The following is a 23083-nucleotide window of genomic DNA, read 5'->3' as shown; positions in this document are numbered from 1 at the left end:
GTTTTTATACCTCCGAGGCAGGAGAGGTGAATGCAGGCCTGACACGACAGACCAGTAACGAATCAGAGTGAAGAAGCTTGACACAACAGTTATTCAAAACATAATTTTACTTGGCAAGAAACACTTAATTCAAGAGATGTGACATGTATTTGCTCCAAGTGAACAGCATTAGCAGCGTTTCACAGCTTTAAGCCCCCTTTGCAGAAAACAAGGACAGAGGGGTAGTCTGTTTTACCTATAAACATTTACCATTGACAACACATTACAGGGCAAAATATCTCAAAAACTTGGAAATGGGCCCAAGATAGCTGCCAGGCATCATGCAGGGTTTAAACTTCATTTAAACACCCGCAGATATATCCAAAAACTGACTTCCACTCACATCAAGACAACTGTAAACACTATCAATTTTCAGTCAGTCAGTCTGTTCCTCTGAACAGCACAAAGTGATGAGAAGATGTTATACAGCAAAGTACAGTATTTTTTGCATGTCACTCCCTCCTGCTGTTCATCACATCTCTCTTAAGATTGCTTTACTAAATATTAGGTTACATTTTGAACATAAATGGTCTCCTGTGGAACCAATTCCTGACACCACACACGTTTTGCCTAAATATGCTCATGCAACATTAAAGTCTTGTAGTCATCCATCAAATACTGTAAAGCACACTGCATATTGCCATCTTAGGCCCAATTCCGACTGCATTCACTTACAGAGTCCTGTGCATCCCAACTGTGCAGTGCTTTAGTCAAATCATAAATTATAAATCGGGTGCTTAGTGGAGAGGAAAAAAAATGCAAATTCTCATCTCAGAATCACTGGAATCACTGGAATATTGTTTTATCAAATCATATGTGAAAATGTCAGCTTAATGTGTTGGTATTTGTCATTTAAACCTCGGATAAACCTTGTTCCCAACATTATTGTTCAACATTGATTGTAAAATTTGGGTTTGGAATTATACATTTCCCTTGTGTGTTATATGAAGATATGAAGTCTGACAGTGTCACCATCATGCTACACTGAAGTCAGAGGAGAGGAGTGGTGTGTGTGCAGGCCTGCCATTATCCTGGGGCTTGGCAGATAAAGACTTAGGAGGTTTGAGTCCTAGATTGCCTTAAGCGGGGACCGTCATCTGCATGCACAGGGCTTCTGCAAAGCATTGGTGCAGCCACATAATGTCAAGCAATTTTCTGTAACACAAGGAAATTTGATTTCTAGTAGAACGGGGAGTAGATATGGATTCTCCAAAATCACTTTGAAACATCTCAGTTCATATCAAATACAGCTCAGCTGGACTGAAGCGTATCCTCATGGCATGGTGTCATGCACCCCATGGCGTGCACACCATAAACCATCTTGCAGGTAATGCTGAGTGATAGGGGAACTGCAGGCACTGTGGTTGTCTTTGTTGTGGTGTGTTTCCCTTATCATGACTGCCATAGAAACTGATTTTATTGTCTAGCATACCTGTACAATTATACTCAATATTTTGGTCCATTAAAAGATTTCTGCTACACATCTGATTTGTTTGGAGGGTGCAGGCAGAACAACTATGAGACAGAAGTAAGCGTGCCTTTTCACATTAAATTGCATTTCTGAATCTTTCATGTTGCTGTATTGAAAACATCTTATTACAACCTATGTTGAAAAGGCAATTATGTGTCTAATGGGCTACTGAAATGGTAAATCTTAAAAGGTTGTGCCTCAAGCAAAAACAAAGATTTTATTTAAGTGTCATGGTAAAGTTCATGGCTGCTATGGACAGAATGGTGTAGAAGAAAACAAAAAGAAAAGTGATAGGTGAAAGTAATAGGCAATACAATCCACCACATCATGGTGAAGGCTTGAGCTTGATCTTGGTATCAATCTGTCTCCAGTCTGAAAGCCATGACTTCTGTTCTTGCCAATATGATTAATAGCTGCATACAAGCTACTACTTCAAAACTATGCTCATAAATTAAACAAAGGGCAGGTTTTCTACCATAGCTGTTTTCACCGCAGTCTAAAGATCCACAAAGATTAGGCAAATTACACCCATTACACAGCTGCATAACTCAAATGTTTTAACTTATTAAACATATCACCTGCCATTCAGCATAAAGGCCTTTGCTTATTTTAACCTATGCACTCTCACCTGTTTTAAATACTAAGCTTACCAGTGCATAATGGTGAAATTGAGAGCCACTACTTCCTCAGAGCTTTGTAAATATTAGAATATAGTAACATAACCATAAGCATTACGTGTATTTTTACATATAGAGTAGTATATACTTGTTTTCAGATACAAGAATACTATACCACTATACACGCATTTGGTTCCACAACTATTTATTTATCTGCAGAAATATAAATGTGAAAAATGTGCGTTTGTGTGCTTCAGGGACGAGGGCTGCTGTTGGTCGCAGGAGTAAACACACTAGTCTGCAGCCTGCAGTTCACTTTACCCGCTCAAGTAATTAGAAATTACACTAGTATACGCTACTACTACATACTAGAGTCTATACTAATGGTGACAATCAGAGATTAACTTGTGATAGCTGTCTTGTATGAATGGGTCCAACTTAGGTTAAATAGGCAAGACTCCAAATATTTAAAAATATCTTCAAAGAACCACTTATCAAAAACAGTTTTTCTTATATATGTGATTGTGACCATCCTTCCTTACCTCCATATTTCCAGAGGTGGATTGCTAGTTGGTTAAAATTTGTCTCTTGGCTGTTATTAACCTCAGCATCGTCAGATCGTTGTATAGCTGTAACTATATGTAAAGGGACTGAACAGCCAAAGTGAAATGAACAGACAAAAATTACAAGTTCAGCTTCACTGGTATAAACCTAAAAGTATCAATCAAAAATTTCTGACAATACCCTGTACCTAAATTGCATGTGACAGAGTGCATTCTACAAGTTTGCATTTGTCAGACTTTGGCAAAATAACAGTAGATCTTGTGAGTAGAGTTGGAGTAGTAACTGATGAACAGTAGTTTTACATATCACATTTTTATTTATTTTCTTTACATTGCAGAAAGTATTGTTGTATTTTAAAAAAGGACCAATATTTGATTTCTGTGTGTTGTTTTAAAATTGCTCTTGTACCAAGAAATGAGTTGAAGAAAATTAGAAAAATAAACCTCTGCATTACTGTCTGGATTTCAGTGCAGTTCAGGTTTTACTAACAGCCTCCATTACCATGTACAAGGATTGCATGTTGAATTTTCTTTATAATACCAGTGAGACATGAAAAGATGAGTCAACACACAGTGTCTATACCATGACACTGCTGTGTGAAAACACATTTTCTCAATTACTCTGGCTCGCCTTCTCATGCTTGTGTTGCTCTAACTGGAGTGACATTCACAGGCTTTCGTTACATGAAGTGCTCTGATGGAAACACAGTAGAGACAAGATGAGAAAATTGAAGAAGGAATTGGTTTGGGTCGTCGTCGGGAGGTACAATATGTGTGCCTGTAATGCTACCTTTCACAGTGCTCTAGAGCTGTGTTTAAACTGCTGTGTTTTCATTGGACCAGCAGCAGAGATACAAGCCTCTGCAGCAGCATGTGCTGCCAGGAGAAAGGAGAACATGCTTGTTGCTCTGAAGGGAATCACTGCTGTTTATGGAGGAGTTGGCTCTTTTAATTCATTCAGTAGTATCGCTGTAAAAAGCTGGAGGCACTGACCATTTCAACCTCATCAATAATCCACTTAACACTAAATCATTCACAAAACTCTGGACACAGGTGAGAGGATATTATGGCTGTTGAACTTTACCAGCTGTGTCTTCCAAAGTTTCTACTTGTCCGTTACCATGCACAGCTTTGTGTTGATCTATTGTAATTGGCTGAAAGATATATAGTAAATCATAAAAGTACAGTTTTCAATCAAGAGCTGCACTAGGGCAGAGTTTGTTGTACAAAAATACTGTGTTACTCTCCTGGATTGCTCTAAATGCTTAAATTGCTCTAAATATATATATATATATGTTGTTGGAAATCTTGGTTAATGTTTGTATAAGAAATGAAGCATCAAACTAATTCTGGAATGATTAGTTAATTTAGTCGATCAACAGAAAATGAATTAACAACACTTGATAATCCATTGATCATTGTTTAAGTCAAAACAAGCATTTTGAAAATGTTTAGGAAATTCTGATGTGTATTTTTCTGAACAATGAATAAAAAGATGATTGTTATGCAGCCCTACACCATTAGATTAAAATACAAAACTGGCTTCATCTAGAGAGAGAGCAGATGATAACTGATGTTATCTCACGATAAGATTTCTGGTTTTTGAAGCCCAAAATTTCAGTTACCTGCTGCTACTGTTTAAGGGCCACCAACATGCACAGCTGCCCAGAGCAGATATTAAAACTGCCTTGTGATTCCACTTGTGAGTATGTGTGTGTGTGAGCTGAATATGATGAAGTGCTTCACTGTCAAAGGGTTACTTACAGCCGCGTTGTTGTGTGACACTGACAGAGGGAGAGCAGTGACCCCAGTGATGGCCAGCTGAGGGACAGAGGCCAGCTCTCACTGTGTTAGAGGACAAACCTCTCAGTGGTCGGTTAAACTAATCACCACAGGGACCAGTGACTATTGCTTCGTTACAGGCCTGCATCCCCACTTCAGAAATAAGTCTGACAGATAAATTAATGGACTTCATTCTGTCGCACTTTGAGTCTCACACAATGCAAATACAGCTAACAAACAGGCAGACTGCTCCACTTTTATTCCTCTGGTGGCCAAACTGGCCAAAGTCCCATCTTTCTGCCTCGTTGTGTTCCTCTTTTTCTTATTGCTTTCTTATCTCATTGTCATTAAAATGCTATTATCCATTTTATTGTTTTGTTCCGACACATATTGCACTCATCCGTCTCGTGTGGGATCCCTGTTTATCCTGCACATAGTTTCTTCCATTTATTTTTTTCTCTCAAGGTGTTCTTCTTGTCTTCACTGAGGTGGTTGGGTAAAGCTATGTAAGCTATTGTTCCCTGTGCTTTGTTTTGTTTGTATTAGGTTGTGTGATGTTTTGCATTGTCTTAATTTTTTGGTCATTAAGTGACATTATTTGAGGAATGGTTTGCGATATATGGGCATATGTATAAACTATCCTTCAATAAACATCACTTGTGTGTGTTTGCTAGAGTCTCGTTAGTACTTTTTCAGCATCATTTTATCTTGAAAGAAAGAAAAGAAAGCTGTCATGTTATTTCAGGAGTTATTGTCTGAACCAACATTATGTTGCCATTTTCCTACTCAGGTCATAACGACACGAGCATTATTAAATCTCAATGAGGAGGCAGTGAAGCAGTATAAAAGCCTAGTGTATTTAAGTATATTATTCATGTCAACTTAAGTAATAACTTAATGATGCACTGTTTTCCAGGAAGCAAATTAACTAAATGTTATCAAACTATGGCAAAATTACATTCATGTACATGTTTTGGTGTTTACTGTTCTAAACTTTAGAGGCAGGCATGAAAAATTGGTAGGCACAGGATCATTGCTGCTATAAAACCAACTGAAATAGACCAACGTAATACCTATGACCAGACTTTGCAGTCATAACCTACATTGACACATTATTTTATCCTCCTTTGTATTTTGTTATGAATCATCTAATGAGTATGTATTTTAGCATGTAGCACTAATTGTTCACTAAACAACCTATACCTACAAAAATCTGTAAGAGGTTTTAAGTGATGAACAGTGTTCAGCAGTGTTAATTAGCAACTGCCCTCCACATGTTGCCTGTTCAAGCTAATATAACTGAATGAATGTCACAGATTTTACCCTTGCACTGCCTCAGCGTCACTGCTATAGTATAATGTTGTTGATTATGATAAAAAATATGATTCTGCTTCTATACAACATCATTTGAGGTTAATGTTATTTCTTTCTGAGAGTCAGTTGGTCATTACAATTAAGAAGATATATGAGACCCTGAAATGGTACTAACAAATTACAGATGCAAAACTGATTTGTTTTGACCATTTGTTTAAGCTGCTCCAAAGCCTCTCCCTCATTTTCTTAAAATTTTCTTATTTGATTAAGCTCATTAATTTTTTTAAGTAGAGAAATCCATAGACAATTTTTTTTTTCATTTTATTACAAAAAAGGCAGTAACTTACTGTATTCAGGTCATGTAATCATGAACAAAAACAGGTAGGTGTTTGTAGTATTTCTACGTAGTGTTGGATTTGATATATGCACTCATGCATTTATCCATGCCATAAATGTGTTAAACACATTGACATACTTACAGAGAAGTGTGCCCTGCTATTGATTTTCAGTGAAAGTCCTCTTAGGGATGTCAAAGCGTTATACTTTTCAGATAGAATATATTGATATGCTTGCCATGTGCTTGCAAACATTTCCAGTTTGCAGCAAGGAGAATCTTATCATGGTGTCTGACTTTGTCAACACTATTAAATTTAGAGGGAGTCAGAGATTAATAACTTCCACGTAAGGAGAAAATAGGAAGAGGCGCAGGCTTGGGAGCATACGGAAAGATTGAGTGTCAAAAACAATGAATTTTCCATAGTAGAATGGCTTACGTTACTTGTTTGGTCAAGGATCACCAAGAAATTACCTATTTTTATAGATAAAAATTTTGTCCTTTCTGCAGACATCAGATTAACACTGACCTATTTTTAAGTCAGAAATAGTACTTTTTCCACAAGGCTTCATTCCACCCACAGCTATGGGTATTGTGATGAGCAAAATGATCACTATTTTTATTGAACGTTTGGCCTGGCCTGATAAAAGAAATGCAAAGAATTGTGTTATAGATAAAATTGGACTTGTGGAAGCTGGTTACTGAGAATAAATGCAGATTGCAGGACAATCTTTTAGCCTCAGCTTACCTAATACTGAAGGTACCAGCATATAAACACACACACACACACACACACACACACACACACACACACTGAGCCTTGCCCCTGAAATAGCCTTCCCTGCAAACATGTCATTATTGTTATGATGGATGCCCAGCAGTTCTCAAATATCAGCAGTGGGAAAACACATGAATGCAGCATTGATGAGCATGTTGAATACAGATGCAACTTTGAGCAGCAGAAAGATGGTAAGAAGCCAGAAATTATCCTTGACAACAACAGAAACAAATTAGGTGTGCATAGTGTGAACAATTTCACCGACATCTCCAGCTGGAAGGGAACGGCGGCCTGTTAGCTGTTAGACATTTCCCATAATAGACAGGATTTGTCAGCACACAATGCATTTGTAGACCAGAGGTGGAAGAGAGGTAAATACTACAAGAGGAGCTTATTTCTCGAGGAGCTAAGAAGTGCTCTTGTCAGTCAACCTCTGCATCCACAAGAAACAGCACATTGTGTGACCCCCAGTCAGTTCAGATTTGGCCAAGGCTTTAAAAGGAAAACCTCCAGTCTTGTTTCACCTGCAGCTCTGTCAGAAGCTTTGTTCAGGGTGAACAAAAGAAAAAAATAGCTAAATGTTAGGCTACTTCTTCTGTGTTTGTGTATCATTGTAATTTACAGATTGTATGAAAACATTTACCAAATGGCTGATTTGCCAAATTGTTAAGAATCCAGGAATTTATCTGTTTTTATTACCGAAAAACAAGACACATAAAAATATAATGAAATAAAATAAATAATGCAAAACTCCAGTTAAAAATAGTATTTTCAGCAGCGCCCTCTCATAGCAGAAAATGCAACTTATGGATGCATGGAAACACAAAAATACATGCAAATCAGTTAAAAATGGCTTAAATGTAAGAACCACCTTAACTACAGATCCTGCTAGCAAAATCTCATCAACATTCCTTGAGAAATCAGATGTGAGCCTTAAGTTAATATAACCTCCTACCTCACTGATAGACGTTTTGCAGAAAGACCAGCAGTGAGTATACCTTCAGAGTTCTGTTTTTTATACTGTGCTGTGAATATGTAACATCGGGGGCAAATGTTGTCTGCTGTAAATAACTTACATTCCTCAAGAGACTTCTCATGAAGTTTACTGTGTTTCCATGATTTATTTTTTGTGTGCACAAAGACGGAGATATAAGCTTGTCACCTTTGAGGTGGGTGCTTGCCTATTTGATCCTCCTCCTCCCATCTTATGACCTGGGTAAATCAGAATGTGAATGTAGGAATATTCAGAGAGGTGATTTGATAGCTCAGAGTGACTACCTGCACGTGTTCTTGAAAGTGATGTACTGAGTATATTTTCTTCCCTCCTCTATTCATTCCTTTTTTACTTACACATGAAATCAAAGCTAAAATTACTGAGTAGTGACAATGACCTGATGTAAACAGTCAGTCATTTATTCGCATTAAAAATGGCTAGAAAGAGGCAATACTATAATCTTCTCTCCAGATAAGCAGGTTAGCTGTTTCCTCTTGTGAACAGAAGCCAGTCCCAGAAGCATCCCAGAAGTGGCTCTCCGCTCTGCTCCACGGTGAATATGCGGCGAGTCTATTTTTGACAGAAGCCGCGTCAAGCTGCACAGAGAAGATGAACCGGGCAGGAAGTCAGACACAGAAACGGCATAGAGAATTGGGTTAATTTTCAAAATAAAACAGTGTGCAGACTCCGAGTTGTATATCAACAAAAAACACAAGACAGACAAAAATAGAAACCATTTAATTACATAGCCTACTTACCCATGGTAGAAGCACAAAAGTCAAGGAAAAAGGACCAAATCAACAAGTCAACACCGTTGGGCAGGCAAACCGCTCTGCTTCTGAAACGCTCCCGGTGGGGGTGTGAAGCCGCTTGGAGGACGGAACAAAACCGGCTCGCAGATGCTATGGTATAGAGCTGTGCCCGGTGGAATCCTGGCTTTAATCTCTTCTAGTCTGAAGCCTTTGGTAACAATGTTCTGTCCTCATTACACCTAAGTGTCTTCCTTTATGTAACCACTGTCTCTCGAGTGATGATGAAAGGAAATCAGTCTGGCATGTTACCCTGAGTAGCATGTAATTTGCACAGAAGGTGAAAGTTGAAAGTTATTGAGCAGACAGATTATCCCGTAAAGAGAGAGAATTAAACATTTTGTTGCTATTAACAATTTTACAGTACTTAATTGTTTGGATTATTTGCTATATCCTATGATCCTTTTGCTATATGTAACATTACATGGTGATAACAAGTATTCTGGATCCAAAAAACAAGCAGATTTAACATAATTATCCATGACACAGTAATCTTATACAAGCAAAGTCAAGACAAACGTGCAAATACAGAGACACACATTGTGAGGAAATTGTATTTTAAACTCATTATTTACAACTTTGGTCATATTATTGTAGTTAATTTTATTATGCCCGATAATTTATCAGCTTTACTGTAGAATGTAAATGGAACCAAACTGCAGACAGGTTTTGTCCACTGAAATTTAGCCTGCTAAACAGTGTTAACATTGACACCTCAGAGTAGGAAGGTCCTTGGTTCCAGTTTTGTATCTCCTGTGTGGACATGCAGTTTAAGTTGATTGGAAACTCCAAATTGCCCCCACACCCAAAGAGACATTTTTTAACTATTAACCTGGTATAAAGTTCCATGTATTATGAATACTTTTCGTTCACTTTAGGGCAACTTCTTAGTGATAAGTCAGGAACTATTAGCTACAAGTTCAGAAGTTATCTAGGACTGCATAAATGCATCATTAGTTTTAGTCTCATGGCAGGTTAACCTAGCCTGCGAATCCTAAGGGGCACAAATCTTTAGTTAGCTGCAGTAGACCATGGGATAGGCTCCATCCCCCCTTGGCCTTGGCCAGCCATAAGCGAGTATAGAGGATGGATGAATATTTATACCACTTATTTGAAAGTGAAAACAAAAGTGAAAGTTTAAAAATGCCCTTGTACTATCCTTGTACTTGTTTAACCTGTCTGAGGCTGGTGTTCCATTGTACCAATAGATGCTTCAGTAAAACGTTGACTAGTAGTTCCCCTGTCCTAAAGTTTCACAATTATTACGTGTTATCATAACTGATAAACATGATTGATTGCAAAAAATACAAATATTAAACACAGCTTGTTTTTTAAGAAGCATAAAGAAAATACCTCAGTTTCAGTTTAATTTACCATGTGAACTTTAATGACATTTGTTTATCTATAACCATTACAATTCTTTGTTCATCCATTTATGGTTCAGTGTTTTCACATACAGTAAGGAGTGTCATTTAGGCCATATAGGAGAAAAATTGTGAAATAATCTGCAGAAACTGGTGTGTTGTGTCTTTTGCAGTTGTAGTGTAAATGGCTATAATTATATTCTCTGGACTACCAGCTACAGATGCCTGTTTTGTAGATGTTAAAGAATCAATGATGTGACTAAGCTTGTTAAAGGGTTTAATTTAATGAATCTGTAATATTTGTATTCATGTTTTTCTTGTCTCTTTGTAATGTTGTATTTATGTTAAGTTCTAACATTTGACATGTCAGGTATGGTATACATTAATACTGACTACTATTACTCACATTTCCACATTCAGAACATTTAATCTTATACTTTCTATCAACATGGTTAGAGCAAATAATCATCATGCTATCATTGTTACTCTTTCATACGACCTATCTAACCTGCTGTTTCCTTGCTTTACCCCCTCATGCTATCAGTGGCTGGGACAAAAAGCAAAGCGAAAGGTGAGTTATTGCCTCCATTTTCTTGCTACATGATTTATGTTGCACACAGTTCCCAATAAACAATGTTTGGATCGCCCTTTTATCTCCCCCAAGAGTCTGGGAAGCATTAACATACACTGCTTGCTGCAAATCTTTCTGAGCATTTTTTTAACCTTTTACTTCTCTAGGAGAGGTTTGCTGAACATGCTCGCTCATTCTCAGATACAACCTGCTTCACATATGTATAGATTCACATGTTCACACCAGGGAGCTGCCCGCCTCACCCAGTGATGCTTTTCCTCTATTTGGCCACTGTGCAGCTCCACTGGAGCAGCTGGGGTGTTGTTCCTGGTTCAAGGACACCTCGGCGGTATGAGGGAGGACAGTGTTTCTCATTTGCTTTCCCAACCCAGATTTTCCCAGACATACTGTGCATTCAAACTGGAGACCTTCTGGTCACATGTCTGCTTCTCATACTTTTTATTTTACTGCCGCCCTTCAGTAATTAATGCTTTGTCCTGATATTTGGTGGTGTAGATGTTCACTTCATTGCCATTGAATCTGATCTACTGCCTGATAAATTGTCATTTTCAGATTCATTATGCAATGAGCAGAGAAATTCAGCACTTAGGGTGTTTTTTTTCTTTTTACTGCTCACCCACAAATTACTTCTACCTTTTGAGAAAAAAAATCCTGCTACAGAATATTTGATGGTTTACAGACTGTATACATTTTCTGTTCATGTTCTTGCTGGCTGTTACTATTGTAGCGTCCTAACACAAATACACCAGTGTCTCAGTGACTCTGCCTTTATGGTTATTGATGCCACTGTTAATGTGGTTACTGATGGATTCTGTAAAAATGTTATTTGCTAGTTCTTCTGGCTTGTTTGCTTGACCAGTCTGAAATTTGAGGAGCCTACTGTTGTCTTTCCTGTGTTGTACGGTGAAATGAAATCTAGCTTACTAACATGATATCCTCGTGGATTAGTTAGGCCAGTGTTTTTGTTTATTTGTTTGTTTTTTTATTGTTTTTGTTTGTTTTTTTGGACATGACTTCAACCAAACCCACTGATTAATGTTGTTAATGTTCATGAATGAGGGTTTTTCTTTTTTTCCCCCCTTTTTGAAAATGCAGTGTTTTCTAATTACAGAAGTAATTAGGGGGCTAGTTTTTAATTATCAGAAGATACACATTCAGCATCCGTACCTCTGGAATCTAGTTCAACATTAGGAAACCTTTTTCAACAGCACTTTAAGCACTCTAATTACACTTAATAACTTTTATTAATAACAATGAAGATAATGAATATAACCACATGTATCAGTCTTGAATATTGATTAATGGATTTTGTCAGCTTTCCTATTGCGTGCTGATTACTATGTAATTTGAGGAGTAACTGTTGAAAAAGGCCTAGAAGCCAGGATAATAATCATCCTAGTAGTTGTCATTATAATGGAAAACATACCTCTGGATTTATTTACCGAGACCTTACGAATAGATTTATTTGCTCTCTGAGGACTCACCTGAGCATATGAAGAAATGCTTTGACCAGTCCCAGCGCAGAGAAAAGGAGAATCATTTATATTAAGTGTTGACACTGTATAAAGAGTAAATTTAGGGTAAACTGCTTCATGAGAGAACTTTTCATGGCCATCCCAAATTCACGTTTTTCAGCTAGAAGTAGCAAGGCAACTTGTAAGTGCATTTTTGCCAAGCAAATGGGAGAAATGCAGCTCCACACTACTCGTAGTAAACCATATGGCAGAGGTAAAACATGAAGCTGAAATTAGAGGTTATTTTACAATTCTCTTAAGTAACCATTATGAATGGCATATTCAGGCAGGTTGTAAGTAAGTAAGTAAATTTAACAGCATTTCAAATAAAGTTTTTCCGATAGAGGTCATGTTACATTTAAAGAGGACCGGGCGAGGATTCTCGGTGCGATAAGGTTTTATTGAACATCTTAAAGAGCAACATATTCCTGACCAAATTATTCAGTGGGCTTTGTAGAGATGGAAGATGAATGCATATATCGCACAGAACAGTCCTTGAAAGTAATACCTGAAGAGCATGTGGTAACTAGTCTCATTCATTCTCACCTCTTGGCTCCTCAACATTTTAAAGGAAATCCATACTTGTGGTTATTGCGAAAAAATGCAGCATAAATCACAATCAAACTTGTGTTCCACTGAATTCCCATTAATTAAAGCATTTATCAGTCCTCCAGAATTGGGTTGATCACTATTAGGAGCATTTCTTGTTGTTGTCTCAGTGTTGCCATTTGTTTGTCATTATGTAGACTTTGCCAGTTTATCAGTTTTATTTTTCAGTGTGTAGCAGAATGCTTACAAGCACCAGGATTTAAAAACCCCCCAACATATTCACAAACTTCATTTGAGGCACATCTCATGTACTGTCTTGTAAGTAACACCAGTTGAACGTGTAAGTTCCTGTTTCACCTGGAGACAGTACAGTATTTCTGACCCACTTTCTGAAGCTGATGTATTGCCACTTTCCTCTTTCCCTTTCCTGCACAGCAGAAAAAAAACACTGCTAAGAGTTTCCCCAGCTGGGATATTTATTGCCAGTTCTGTGGATTGTCCACCCCCTACCTTCCCCCTACCTCCCCTACTGTGGCAAATCACAGGGGAAGACGGTGCTCAGTACCACCTCTGAGTCGAGGGAGGTTCACTTTTGCTCAGGTGCTACTCAGTAACAGGCACAAAATGTCCTTTTTGATGGAGGGTAAAGCTGACAGACAGCTCACTCCGTCTTTGTTATTTTCTTTCTAACAGGCTTCATCGGGCTCTGTAACAGCTCAATCAGCTGACTGCATCATTTAAGATCACACTATCGGTGCTGACTATGAATACAATACAGAGCTGATACACGGTTGTCATGTGGTGGTGGGTCATTGCAACATGTGCATTGTGCCTGTCTGATCTGCGGTGAACTGTTCTTTTTTACAGCTGATGGAAGCATTGTAGAAAACCACTATAATTATAGTGCAGATAACGGAGGCATACAGTCGAATCTGTCTTGATAAGATTCCACACAAACATATTTAATGCAAGAAAGATTCATATTTGATTTTGCAAAAACCACTCAGGAGCCATTTGCACCTGGAATTTAAACAGCAGTTGAGATAGAAGCTGCAGCTGGATTGCATCTGAATCAATTTTTGGTGATGAGTGACCTCCACATATATTTTCTCCTTTAGCCTCTTTGCATTTGTACTTTATTGCCAGATGTAAATGGGATGTGGAAGAGAGTGACATGGAGTACATCATTAATCTGGACAAAAGTAATCACAGCCTTTGCTTTTACAATAATTGCATATGGATTTTCTATGACTGAATGAATTGCATATTGGAAGGCCTGTATAGCAAGATTTCAAATGTTCCCTGTTGATTTTAAATTGTGACATTATCTAAAGCTGACTCTCTCAAACCAGTAGTTGTAGTTTTCAAACATGGATCACTTTGGACAGGTAATTTACAGATTAGCTTCAGTTAATGGATCAGATTTAGTGCTAATTAGCTGCTGCCCTTAAATAGTTGCTTAAATCTCTCCAATCAACTAGGCTGATAGCTTTTAAAATGGCACAGCTTATTGAGTGCCTCAGATCATAATCAATTCCCATTAACATAAGATGCATTTCTGTTGATGTTGAACGAATAGGGTTCAAGTTGCACTGTCAGCATAAATTATTATTTTTGGTGACAGATATGACCTTTCAGTCATTATAGAAATACATTACATGAAATATGTGTTTGCCCATGTTTTTCCTCTTAAGACTGTTCAGAAAAGGTCACTCTAGGTGAAAACAATCAGATATGATGGGGTTACTTTACGGGTCAATTGATAAAAGGAGCGTGTTTTATCTACTCTCATAACCATTTACTTTCAAAGCATTTCCTTTATCAACACTTACAGTTTAAGGTAGTTAATGAATGTGTCAGCGAGCATATTATATCCACATATTATTCAAATGGCGGGTTTGTTCAGATTCATCATGTAACTCATAGTCAAAACAAGGTAGGCAGATCAAAACAGGCAAACCTATTCAAAAAGGGGTCAGGCAGAAGTTTCCGAGGTCAGGCAAGGGATCATATAGGCTAGGTCAGGCAGGCTGAACAAAAGGCTGGAAAGCTAAGGCACAAGCTAAGGCACAAAAGACATGTATCAGGGAATGAGTGGAAATGGGCTGGTATATACTGCAGGGCTAATGAGAAAGTGGGAAGCAGGTGGGTGTGGAGGGTCAGGTGATGGGAAAGGTGAAAGGGGTTACTGCAGGGCAGGAGGGAGTGGCTGGATCTGAAATGCCAGGAGTCAGTCACTACGTGTCCTTCCTTGATTCGTCATGTCCCTATCACGTGTCCCTTTTCTGGTAGAAAACAAACAAAGACATCAGCCTTGACTACCAGTTGCTCATTCAACATGGTTAACGAATTACAGGCGTTGCTGACCTTGTTGTCAATGCCTCGTTGTCGGTCTAAGCAAAGAAATCTCTGGTCTTACTTTTCGCCAGTGCTGTTCTTCGTTCTCAGTATTTACCACAACTGAGCATCCACTGGCAGAGTAGACAATCTGCTTCCTGTTTACACCGGCCCACACATGCCCAATGTGTGAATAGTCACGTGATATGCGATTTCAGGCGTGTTCGCAGTAGGTGATTTGAGGGGGGATGCCAAATGACCAAAATCTGTCCCCCTTGTTAACCTGTTCAAAAGATGCTTTGTTCTTTGTCTCGTAGTGGCGCTTCACATTGCCGCTTTTAATAATCTCCATGATCTCGGAACATGAGACATACTGGTTTTTAACTGTCTGTGGGAAGACTGAACATGTAACAGTCCATTCTTGATTAAAAGCTTACAGCGTTTTCGCTGTCTACTTCTTTTTAGAGCACGCCATGTGAAATTATTTCTCTGACTCGTCTCGTCTCTACTCTTCCTGTGTGTATGTACCTCACTCACTGACTTGACTCGCAATGGTTATGCACAGATTTGATTGGCTGAGTAGAATCACCTGAGATGATGTACAATGCATGCAATTGGTCTGTGAGCTTCCTGGGCCGCTAAACCAGTTCCGTAATGGATCACCTCTCTATATTCTACCTTTTAATGTGTATGTATGCATGGATATAGTTTACATATTGTACTTAGCTTTTTTTATTGCACACTAACTGGTTCAGAAGAACTTTGTATCTTATTTTCTTGTTTTGTATATAATATAAACAGATATAATTTGTCATTTTCACAGAATTTCCTTACTTTCCCTACTCACACAAGCTTTACATGTTCTATCATATGCCCCAAATCAATAAGCAATTAGTACCAGCTACTAACAAAGCTGTTGCAAACTCAAGATTTAAAATTGCGACAGACAGTAATCATGTATAGGGTTTGGATGCATTAGTATTCTACAAACTGGCAACATTGAATTTTCAGAAGTGGTCTTATTTGGCCTCTAGTGAATTGAACATGTTGTTTACATGAAATGCTTCAAAGAGAGTGTTGGTGCACCCCAGTAACATACAGTCATCAGACACATCTGTTTCGAACCAGCAGATAAGCTGAAAGCAGAGCTGCCATTAATGGCAGATGCTGTTCTTGTTTTGAAAATGTTGTCAAATAAACTCATTAAATACAAATTTTTATACTAATAGTAATTTTATAGTAATTTATACATTAAAGTATGATAAGAATTATACATTGTTTTGGGGGGGTTTCACTAAAGACTCAATATGACTCAAAATATATTTCAGTTGATTAGTAGACTAGAGATGGCTTAGTTTAGTAGAATGGAGGGTGCGGCTGTGGCTTAGTGGTAGAGCGAGTCGTCCACCAATTGGAAGGCTGGCGGTTTGATTCGGCAAGACACTGAACCCCAAATTGCTCCGAGGGCTGTTCCTTCAGTGTGTGAGTGTGTGTGAATGATTAGTTACTTTGGACTGATGAGCAGTTAGCATGCCATCAGTGTGTGAATGGGTTGAATGTGATATGTAGTGTGTGAAGCGCTTTGAGTGGTCGGAAGACTAGAAAGGCGCTATACAAGTACAGTCTATTTACCATTTTCATTCATTTTCAGTAGTCCTCCACAGAAGGGTCAGCATTAATCTAATCCACTTCACTCCCTTTGAGGGAGCGGTGTTGTTAGTTTTGGCAGGAAGGCCACTTAAATGGTTAAGCAACAATATCAATACTACTGTGGAGAATCATGTGACAGGCAGCCATTATCTGGACAGCCCGAGACAGACACTCTCAGGCCTGATTATGGGTCTTTCTGAGCTCCTGCTTCAAGTTTGGCGTTGAGAGCTACTCAGTTTTAATCAATTTTTGATTACATTTTACTAGTTATCTTGAACATGTACAGATGATCCTTACCTCCTATGAATCACCCAGGTCTCTAGAGTTTAGGGTGTGCATATCTGTAAGAGAGGAATCACACAAATCACAGTAGGTCATTTTAGACACGAACATTAAGCTGCAAAAAACAGTCATATTAATAGTCCTTAAAAAAAATGTAGGAACAACTGAGACTATCACTCTTGAATCCAGTCTGGCTCTGTGGTAACACACACGTCTGACAATGCCCTGTTAATGATGTTAAATCAAAGTGTAGGTTCTCAGGGGATCTGCTTTAGATTTGTTAATTTTTTAATTTCATGTCAGTGAGTAAAGTTCAAAGGAACAAAAGAGTGCTGTAGAGCAAAGAACACCTATACAGTACTTGACTTAGCAAGTTCATGTCAAGTGATATATATATATATACCTCATTTTCAGGTGAGCCAGTAATGCATAATGGCAACAGAATCCTACAGGAATACAAGAATACAACCATGAGGAGAAAAATGTAGTAGCTATATTTACTAACCACCTTGTTGTGATTCAGGTAGGGCAGGTTTGGTTATTAGCAGAAATATCAAAGATATGTATGAATATTAATAAAATTATTAATATAAATTAATAATTACGGGGCACCATCCTGGAATCAGGGACCAATAACCAAATGGGGAAAACAGTTTCAAAGGTGGCTGTCCACCTAAAAATGTTGATAATTAAAGTATCATCTTACATTAATAATGGACAATGAAGGGTGAGTACCGAGCACTGACCGTCGCAACCAGCTATTAACACAACATGTACACACAATAACCACTGGCAACTGCTCTTTAAAAGATACAATGGCGTTTATCTAACCTTAGCACCGATTAACAATTAATTACTTCAGACAACAACCACTATCGTCTAGTCTAAACACAATAAGCATACAACAATCAGCAAGCATATATGATGTGTGGGTGTGTGTGGGGGGCAATAGAGAGGGGGGTGCAAGGAAGGTGGCAGCCACGTGGGTGGTCGTCACGAACTAAGCCAAATGGCGGGCAGGCCTGCGAATCTCGAACAAAGGGACAGAGCCAAAATGAGAGGACGAGCTCTATTTGTCCTCAAGATAACGTGCAGCTTAGCTGGCTAAGCTACCACGTTATCTGGCACAGATGTGGCACAGATGTGTGTAAGCGTGTAAATGTACGTGTAAAGGTGTGTGGGTTAGTGGAGATAAAAGTGAGAGGAAAGCAAACATAGTAAGGCACAAGGAATCTCAAATGCCGAGAAAAAGACGCCGTGTTGTACTTTGGTCTGATAAAGCACTGTTATTAGCTTCCACAGTTGCTAAAGCTAACAAAGTTATGGCCCAGCGGCGTGGTACCGGTACAAACATGCTAACACAAATAAAAACACATCAATTCGGACGCAGCGGTCCGTCACTTTCCAAAAAGCAAAGCACAAATCACAACAATGAACCTTAAATGAAATAATACACAGTTATAAAATCTATCTCTGCCCAGACACAAGCCTCTTACTTGAAATTGCTCTTGGCTAGCGATTGATGCATCAGTTAATTTGATGAAGCCGGGTCCACACTGTCGGTAGGTCAGATGGCGAAACTGTTCCTTCGAAGGGCAGCAAAGGAAAGCAGCAGTTGACTTTAGCAGAGAGGAAGAGAGGCTCTCTGGCGGTCTTTCTCTCTGTGAAGAAATCAGTGAATCTGTGTCTTTCTTCTGCAGGCAAAGATCGTTATGTGGAGTATAACAATCAGGATCCAAAAAAAGTGTTTCAGCAAACACAAAGCAGTCTGTTTCTCGTCTAGCAAGTTAAGACTTTTCCTAGGGAGATAAAGTTCACGTGATGTGCCTCCCTGTAGTAATGTAGTTACAGCGGAGGAGACCTCCTGTTGTAACGTGGTCACAGTGGGAAAAGACAACTGGCAGTGTGGGGTGCCAGGCTTTATAGAGTTGGTGTCGACATGCGCCGTGTTGCGCAACCCGTCCAATGGGACTCCATTGTTTGGATTCAACATGAGATGTCGTGTTGGCTTCAAGCGAGATTTCATCTAAATATTACATCTAGGTGTGAATTAACGGCTGTGTCGGCTTGGTGTCTTTCTACTGTCTGTTCTGTGTTTCTCAGTCAAGTCTCTTAGTGAAGGCTTTGGCCTTTCCAGGTATACCTGTCTTTGTCCCTCACACGTGGTGAGGTTAGGCGAGGCCCAACAACCTACAGTAACTAATATGCATTTATATGCAGTACATACTGTACAAAGGCAATATTGAAATTGTGCCACATTACCACTACTTTCAACTTTAATACCAAAAATGTTTTATTTACGAGAACATACTGTACTGTACTTGCTGGAAAGCATTTGGGCTAACAGAAACATCAGCTCTTCAATCCATGGGAATACTTAAACCAATGCTGTTGCACTAATGAAATAAAGATATGATTTTCAATCATGCTGCACCATAAGCATGATGATCTACTCAGAGGTGTGCTTTCATTACATTAATAAAGCTAGTATGAAATGGTTTGTCCTAATTAGATGGTCATGGATTGTGCTGTGAAAAATTTGAGAAAAAATGAGAAGCTGCTAATTTTCATGTTCATGCTACTGTTGTGAATTTGTCTTTACACAGTTAACAGCTTCAGCTTTAAGTTTAAATCTAATCAAAGTTAGATCTTCAAACTGAAATAAATGCTTTTTGTAGTTTCACCCTCTTATCTCCATGTTTGCCGGTTAAACCCAGCACCTTTGCACTGTTACAGCTCCAAACTTGCCAAAATAAAAGTGATTTTATCACAGAGGCCAGTTTGATTGAAACAGATTCACTTGGATTCATTATAACTTCAGAATACTGTTGTTTGCAGCAATGTGAGGATATGAAAGATTAAAACATCCTGAAATGTGCTGGTATGGTGGTTATAAGTGGACAACTGAGCATAACTTGGAAGCAATTTATTCACTGGCTTCACAGATATGAATTTGTCTGTTAAATTTTCACAGCTCCCTGGATCACTCTCATGTCCCTTTTCAATAACCTTTTTGGAAAATACTAAGACAACATTAATAAGAAAAGCTGAATTCATGCAGTAATCAGCAATTATTTCCCTTGACATATCTGCTATTGTCAGAGTGGCTATATAGTAGACCTCACACTGTTGCTTTTACTTTGTGTAACTTTGTACAGTGTTTATTGTTCTAGCAACAGCATTAGAAAAATTATTAAGAAGTACTTCAAACATTGCTCCTGATACAAATACCATTATTTCTACTAACAAGTTAAAAAGTGCCTGCCAAATAAGCAATAAAAACAACAAAAATGGGATTTTAGAGGTGATTTTAAAGGATGATACTGATTTAGCAGTCTGAGCTTGTCTGGCAGGACATTTCACAGCCTAGGTGTCCTGACAGTGAAATCCAGTCATCTTTCATCTTGAGCCTAGACTTAGCAACTGCCAAGAGCCCTGCCTGTGGTGTTAAAGCTGCACCCTGACTCATGAGGGGCCAAAAGGTCAGAGACATAGCTGAGGGCAAGGCCTTGACAAGCCATAAAAGTTATCAATAAAATCTTGACATCAGTTAAAAAAAATGAATGGTTGCCAAAGTGGGTGTATTATGGCTCCTTCACTTAGTCCTGGCCAAAAACCTTGCTGGATGTTATACTGATTGTCCACTTGATTTCTTAAACACAATTTAATTTAAATAGCCCAATAACAAATTTGTCTTAAGGTGCTTTAGAATCTGTACAGCATGATAGTTATAATATAAGAAGATATAAAAGCTTGTATGACTCTCTGCATTAGTGGAGAAATTTCATCTTGGCAGGATTTCCTGGTTAGAGAAAAAGTTCACTGGACCAAATTTACCACCCGACATTTAAGCTTGTATTGAAGGTCATAAGCAGTTTTGAAAAACATTCAGTTGAAATGACAGGAAATTCAGCTTTGTCAGAGTTAAACTTGAATATTCTGAGATATGTAGTCCAGGACATCAGCTGAACAGGGTGTGTAAAACAGCCAACCTGGTTTTACTGACATACAGTTGCTGCCTATCACTAATGTAGTACTGGAGGAAATATCTGTATGACTGGAACGTATAATGTAATAAGAATAAAACTGTTCCCAGAATTGAGCCTTGGTGTACACCACATGTAACTATAAAGGTGGAGGAATCAGGGTCACCAATAGAAAACTCAAACATTTTTGTGTCATAACTATTTGGAGTATTCACTGCCTTTCATCTGATTCTGCTCTTATATGAAATGATTCATAACTTTGAGCAGGATGTTTTCAGTGCCAGAGAAATTCATATTGAAAATTTTCAAATATGTTATTTCCTTGATTATTTTTGAAGATCACATATCGTGCACACATCATGCCTAGAGTTGCTTTGAAATTATTTTCTCCAGAATCTTTGAGATAAAAAGCAATGAGTATATAGGTCTTTAGTTCTTAAGGAAGGTTGAATCAAGGTTGGGTTTCTTCAGAGGAGGCTATTCTGGATTGTAAATTATGGGACACAACCAATAGTCCTGGAGATATTTACAACAAAGAATGTAGTTGGTGTTATAACCCATGTGACCTCTTTGAAGTATTCAGTAGGTATAATGTTTGGTGTACTGGTGGATGTGTATCACATGTGATAAAGTGTCTAATAGCTCTTGTGGAGAAAGTGACTGAGCCAAATGAGGACAAGTTATTCTAACAAAAGTAAAAGAGGAGTAACACTGAGAATTCAACATGACGTTAAGAGCAAAATGTAAGCCACACTTTTACAAAACTTCACACTGAGTTGGAACAGAGAGCTGTCTGTATTTGTCACATGGGAGACAGCAAGCTCCATTATTTCTTGTTCTCTCCACCAAGGAATGCACACCACAAGAGGCCTCAAGTTTTAATTAAATGGAATATTTATACACTGCGGATGTTCAACTTGCTTCTCTCTCAACATGCTGGCAAATAGGCCACACAGTTTAGAGTTAGCCAATTAATTACAATTTTGTCAACTCACAGCAATTTCAGTGATTAATTACTGTGTTCTCAAGAGTATATTGTCTGTTTAAATACCTTGTGAGTATTAATGCAAATCATTTGATTTTGTTTTCCAAACTTTTAGTTTTCAGCTTCACAGCATTTATTGTGTACATCAGTTGAGGATTAATGTTTTTGTAAAACAAATAGTTGGTTGTTTTTTTGTTTGTAAAACCTAAAAAAACAAACACATACTAAACACATATATGACATACTGGCTTTCTGAGATTCAAGAAAAATTTTAATCTCTTAACAAAAATTGTGTAGATAAAAGTAGTTTTATGTGTATGTAAATCACAGATTACTTCTTTGTTTGCATTTTTTTTATTTGGGAAAGGAATACCTTGAAATGTGTCATAAGTATTTGCATGAAACAGTGATACAAGACATTTATCCATTCATGTTTTTATCTTACCATTTAGTTTTAGGGGCATAATAAATAACCCTCTTGAACATTTTTTATAGGTATTGCCTATATTGTCATGTCAACAATTTAGTTTTGATAATAAGAGACAAATATTTTTGTACATTTATGTTATATATAATGCAGATATATGTAATCATTGACGAGATGAATGAAGACTTAAAAGTACAGGCAGCCTTTACATTGCAATGGCAACAAATCCATGTCAGACACCCAGTTTTCACTTGGGATAGATATGTGATTTGTAGAGCGATGTTATATGGCATTTTGTCATTGGCAGGCACTATGAAGTTGCCATGACTCATTAGTATGCAGACGGGTGATCAGTACCTCCAACATCTCTACTTGTAAAGAAGCCCTTGTAAAATCAAGCACCAGAGGTGAGGTGGTTTGATAAATTAATTTCATGTGAAAATTAATAATAGTTATTATTCCGTAATAAATGGAGGAATCTGCTATTTCTTGAACCATTTTCTAGTTATTTGTTTTCTTTTTATCCTGCCTGCAGTTTACAGTTTATTCTGCAGTGGTGTGCTTGACTGCTCTCCAGCCATTCATCAAGGCACTGCTTTCCATTATTTGGTGCAGTCAGCTGAAACTGAGAAAGGCTTTTGGGGTGGTATGGCTCATTCTTCCTCCACTAACTCTCTGTTCTCCTCAATAGAGATG

The 23083-nt window shown here is 38.1% G+C and overlaps 1 protein-coding gene across 4 annotated transcripts in view; it reads left to right on the top strand.

Moving 5' to 3' along the window:
- cadm2b (cell adhesion molecule 2b) overlaps positions 1–23083 on the top strand; it is a 164811-nt gene that overhangs the window by 107910 nt on the left and 33818 nt on the right. For 2 of the 4 annotated variants that reach the window (XM_044202892.1, XM_044202893.1), the window contains exon 2: positions 10610–10636. The exons of the other annotated variants lie outside the window; for them this stretch is intronic. In XM_044202892.1, the coding sequence (XP_044058827.1) occupies positions 10610–10636 (27 nt within the window). The remainder of the gene's footprint in view (positions 1–10609; positions 10637–23083) is intronic. 4 annotated transcript variants of the gene reach the window in all.

The sequence above is a fragment of the Siniperca chuatsi genome, linkage group LG7, assembly GCF_020085105.1.
Source record: "Siniperca chuatsi isolate FFG_IHB_CAS linkage group LG7, ASM2008510v1, whole genome shotgun sequence".
NCBI classification, from domain to species: Eukaryota; Metazoa; Chordata; class Actinopteri; order Centrarchiformes; family Sinipercidae; genus Siniperca; species Siniperca chuatsi.
The sequence above is the reverse complement of the archived record's forward strand: the minus strand, read 5'-3'. Positions and strand labels throughout refer to the sequence as shown.